At 51.0% G+C, this 5000-nt stretch overlaps 1 protein-coding gene across 1 annotated transcript; it reads right to left on the bottom strand.

Annotated features, from left to right (window-relative positions):
* Positions 1-1626: 1626 nt before the first annotated feature.
* ENH_00029380 (hypothetical protein, conserved) lies at positions 1627-3310 on the bottom strand (the record flags this gene model as incomplete). Its single annotated transcript, XM_013584839.1, has 3 exons — positions 1627-1769; positions 2031-2273; positions 2800-3310. The coding sequence occupies 3 exons, from the start codon at positions 3308-3310 to the stop codon at positions 1627-1629; spliced, it is 897 nt and encodes a 298-aa protein (XP_013440293.1).
* Between the last annotated feature and the right edge of the window lie 1690 nt (positions 3311-5000).

Raw genomic sequence — 5000 nt, 5'->3', positions numbered from 1 at the left:
TTAATGCATGCAGATACCCATTTAATTGTATTTAATGCATGCAAGTAACCATTTAATTGTATTTAGTGCATGCAATTCCCATTTAATTATATTTAATGCATGCAAATACCCGTTTAATTACATTTAATGCATGCAAATAACCATTTAATTATATTTTAATGCATGCAAAGAAGCTGCTGCTGCTGGACAAACACACATGAATACTGCCTGAGGCATTATTGAAGTCTTGTTGAATAAAAGCAATTTTTATTTTTTCAAAACGAATTTTTCCCCAAGTGCTGCTGCTGCTGCTGCTGCTGCACCGCCGCTGCTGCTGCTGCTGCTGCTGCTGCTGCTGCTGCTGCTGCTGCTGCTGCTGCTGCAGGACATGCAGTGCAGCGAGAGTTTCGAACAGGACTTCGCAGTGCGCTACTTGTCGAACTTCGTGAAAGGCGCCAGCCTTTGCGAACGCCTCGAAGTGGCCATGACTCGAGGCACTCCCATGCGCTTCACTTTCCCGCTGCCGCCCCCAGGCCACTGCAGCGCAGCAGCAGCAGCAGCAGCAGCAATGGCCGTCGACGCAGAAGACTTCAGCTGCCTCCGCTTCTACGTCGCCCCCAAGATCGACGAGGACTGACCTGCTGCAGCAGCACCAGCAGCAGCAGCAGCAGCAGCTGCTGCAGCAGCACCAGCAGCAGCAGCAGCAGCAGCACCAGCTGCAGCAGCAGCAGCAGCACCAGCTGCAGCAGCAGCACCAGCTGCAGCAGCAGCAGCACCAGCTGCAGCAGCAGCAGCAGCTGCAGCAGCAGCAGCAGCAGTCGCAGGACCAGCGCAGCAGCAAAGGCGCGCACGCTGCTTGCTGCAGGACTCGCTGCTGCTGCTGCAGGCCCCCACGAGCTCCAGCTGCTAGTAGTAGCTTGGGAAAGGCCTTAGGCAAAAATTTGGAAAAATAAAAACAAAAATAAAATTAAAATAAATAAAAATAAACAACAAAGACAAAAGGCGCATGCATTTGCGCCCGCAGCTGCTGCTCTACAGGCAGAGCTGCTCTCTGGGTTTGCAATTTAGACTGAGACCCTTTTGCCCTTTGGATTTGATGCAAAAAGCAATTAAATAGATTTAAATAGATTTGAAAAGATTTGAAAAGATTTGAATAGATTTGAAAAGATTTGAAATGATTTGAAAAGATTTGAAATGATGTGCGGAGTCGGGGCGGAAAGCTGTGGCCTTGGTGTCGCCTGAGGTGTCTGTACACCTCAAATAAAGGGCAAACGCACTTATTCGTAAATGTTCTCGCGGGGATAATTATTTATAATTATGAAACTGCAATTCCAAATCTGTGCTGCGGCGCTCTGCGGTTTGCTGCTGCTGCTGCTGCGCTGCGCGAGCAGCAGCAGCAGCAGCAGCAGCAGCCAAGTGTTGCTGCAGTGCCGCAGGGGCTGTGGACAAATCTATAAAGCCCACTCTGCAGTTTCTGAGGCCAATGTTTGCAAAAGAACAAAACTAAGTAGAGTTAGGCTTTGGTGTGGAGTAGTGCATGCGCGTGGCTTCAAGAGCCAACCATTCCCAAAGATCTGCTGCTGCTGCTGCTGCAGCAGATCTGCTGCTGCTGCTGCTGCAGCAGATCTGCTGCTGCTTCTTCTTGAATTAATTTCCTCCGAAGTGCTGCACCAAACACAATTCGCTGCTCAAGAGGCAGAGGGGGGGAACACAAAGTCGAAGGCGTGGTCTTCGCAGGGGTTTCTTTTGAGCCCGTGGCGCATTTCCCCGAAGTCCGCTCCCGTCACGTTCTGCAGCAGCAGCAGCAGCAGCAGCAGCAGCAGCAGCAGCAGCAAGTAAAAGAAGTAAATTATTAAATAAATTATGTTAATTTGCTGCACAAGCAGCCGCCTACTTCGCAGCGCAGCAGCCTGTGGCTGCAGGCAGCCTCGCCCAGTCGCTGGGCAAACTGAAAGCCCGCGCTGCAGCCTGCAGCACTTCTCTTGTGCAATAATTTGCTTCAAAACTTCGGCTTAAAAGGCCTTTTTGAGAGCAGCTTTCGCAGGGCTTACGTGGAGCGTGGAGAGCTGCAAGTGGCTGCTTTTGCAAGAAACGTTTTTCTTGTTTTTTTGCAAGTACTCGTCGCTGCGCTTCGCGTCTTCGCGCGGCATGAAAGTGCGGTCCAAATTGCCCCCGTGGGGCCGCGGCCGTTCGAAGGGGCCGTCGAGGTTCGGCAGCGGCGGGTTTCTGTTGTGCACTTCGGGCAGCCGGTCGCTGCGGCCTGCGGACTCTTCCACGGTGAGAAAGCGGTCGAACTGCAGCAAGAAAGCGGAACAAAAGACCCCAATTCGAGTTTTCCGGGATTTAAAATCAAAAATAAACCCTTTAGTTCTTTTATTTCTCCTTTTTAATGCCACTTTACCGCGGGTTTCCCTCGCGCTGCCGCAGTTCACCGCCGGCAGAAGCCACTCAAACCCAAACATGAACGCGCACCAAGCTCGAGTTTCTGAGGCCCAAAGTGGCAAATTAGCGGCTCAAGTTCCACTTAAATGCCCTTTAAAGACTTTTAATTTGTTTTTTTCGTAAATGAAGAAGTTTTATATTTTCAAGTTTCCGCTGGGCGAGCGCAGAGCGGGCTGCTGCGCCGCCGATCTCGGAAACACCAGAAAGAAGGCGAACTCGGGGAAAAAAATAAAGCCCAGCAAAAGCACTTGTGATAAAACGCGATATTTTTTAAATTTAAAGGGAGAAACTCGGGAAAAAAGCAGAGATCAGCAGCAAGTGGAGCAGCAGCAGCAGCAGCAGCAGCAGCAGCAGCAGCGGGAAAGCTGCATGAAATACTCGCCTGCAGGTGGGATCCCGTGTGTCGCTGGCCCTCGTTCATTCGCTTCCAAGTGTGGTAAGTGTTGTCTCTGTCGATGAAGTCATAATCGCATTCAACAGCAGCACTGCCTTCTCTGCGGCCAGTGCAGAAGGCCATTTTGCCCTCCACGGGTTTCCAGCGGGTCTGGAAGTGGCGCCGCTGGTCCTCGAGGTTGGCCCCGCAGTGCCGCAGTTGGCTTTTCTTTTGCGAACCTGCTGCTGCTGCTGCTGCTGCTGCTGCTGCTGCTGCTGCTGCGTCCACGCGCAGCGAAAAAGCTGCAGACTCGCGGCCCTTGCGGTGCAGCCAGTCCGTCCGCTTCCGCGTGTGCTGCTGCAGCTCTGTTATGCGCCCCGTGCACATTCCTGCGGCGTCTGCTGCTGCTGCTGCTGGCACTGAGCCCGGCCGCCGGTGCGGCAGCCCCCGCCCCTGCCGGTTCGAAGGCACTCCGGCAAATTCGCAGGCATTGCTGCTTTTGCAGGAGTTCTCCATTTCCAATTGTGGCCAAAGTCCGCGCGAAACGCCGGAAAACCCCCCCTCAGAGCCCGCAAACTGCAGCGGCGGCGCGAGCTAGCAGCAGCCACGCAGGGCGCGCAGCAGGCCTTCTCAGCCAGATCCGAAATAAAACTTCGAAATAAAAAGGTAAATTAACGGAGGAGACGGGCTTTGAAAGAGTAGGGGAAGGGCGAACTGCGGGAATCTGCTGCCCCCAGGCGGAACTAAAACTGGGCCTGCAGGGACCAGCGCGACCACGGCGGCCAGGTAAACACCACTTTTGAGAGTTATTCCCGCGAGTTTGATGCCTTTGAATAGTTTAAAGACGGAGAATAAAACCAACTCTTCGAAAATTGCAGTTTTCCGCGGTGGACCAACGCGTCGGCAGCGCCATGCAGTGTCGGCTGTCGAGCGTTCGATGCGCGCCGATCAGCCTCGCAAACTCGCCGCCATTCCAACAAACGAATTCTCCTTAATTCAATTTTTATTCCAAAATCCTCTTTTAAAGCCAAACGCACCAGTTAACCCCGGCCTTTATGGCTTATTGTGGCCTTCTTGCCCTCACGCTCTGTGGGATCATCGAGCGCCAGCAAGCCAGCCGTGCACAGGGGCCAACCGCAGTTCTAGCCTTCACTGTCCTGAGGATTCGTATTATTTCTTGAATTCGAATTAAATTTACTTTTTGATTGTTAGTTCTTAGAGCTGTGGTGTAAGGAAGGCGTAGATCCCTCGCCGCTGCGCGTTGCTTGCTCGCCCCCAGCCTCGCAGCACACGAAGAGCTCAGCCAGCATGGCACACACAGAAAAGAAGATTACAAAGCCTAAAGAACCATTATTTTGGACTTTTCTCACTATTTTTGGCCCGACGATGAAGCGCTGCCTCTTCTTCTGAGCCAACAACGCGTGGAGAAGCTAACTGAATGCAAACACGATCAGCACGACACCCCAGATAGTCCAGCCGTGGAGTTCAACCAGAGCTAGAGGAGCCCCACCCATCAAATATATACTTTATTATTTGCAGAAAATTTAAAAGTGAAGTGAAAAGGCCTATACAGGTCCACAAAAAACAGATTCTTCTCGACTTGTGCCCCCGCGAGGTCTTGCATAGATGAATGCTCGGGCCCACATCTTAGCTACAGCGATATATCCACAGCAGCTTCACTTCGCCCGCTTTCCTTTCACGCTGTGGGCTGACTTCGCCTGCTTTCTGCTGCACTTCCAGCCAAAGAAGTTTGCAAAAAAGATCAGAGATTCATTTTCTGCGGCTTCTTCGTTTCTTTGCACGAAATAAAGAGGCCAAATAAGACAAGTCAACAGAACTTGAGGCAAATTGCTCAGCAATTTAGTGCAGAAGCGAATTGCTGCATTTAAAAACAAGATTAGCTGGGGGCCCCACCGTCTGCAGCTCGTTGGCCAGCAGCGCCAATCTGAAGCTCCGTTTTCTGCAGTTTTCTCAAGATCTTTGCAAATAAATAGTTTTATTTAATGCAATTGATATAATTAGTTGAAGAATAATGAATTAATGGACAAAAAACCACTTCCCACGCCTCTCACCCACCCCGGCCAGTCCTTATCTACCAATTTTCCACTTGATTCTACTGCTTAAATTTGACTGCAAATCCCTTTAATTTTCGTTTCTTAAGTAAATTTGCAAACTTTAATAGTTGGTGGAAATTGAACAACTTTTC

The sequence above is a fragment of the Eimeria necatrix genome, genomic scaffold (assembly GCF_000499385.1).
Source record: "Eimeria necatrix Houghton genomic scaffold, Enh_scaff214, whole genome shotgun sequence".
Classification (NCBI taxonomy): Eukaryota; Apicomplexa; class Conoidasida; order Eucoccidiorida; family Eimeriidae; genus Eimeria; species Eimeria necatrix.
The sequence above is the reverse complement of the archived record's forward strand: the minus strand, read 5'-3'. Positions and strand labels throughout refer to the sequence as shown.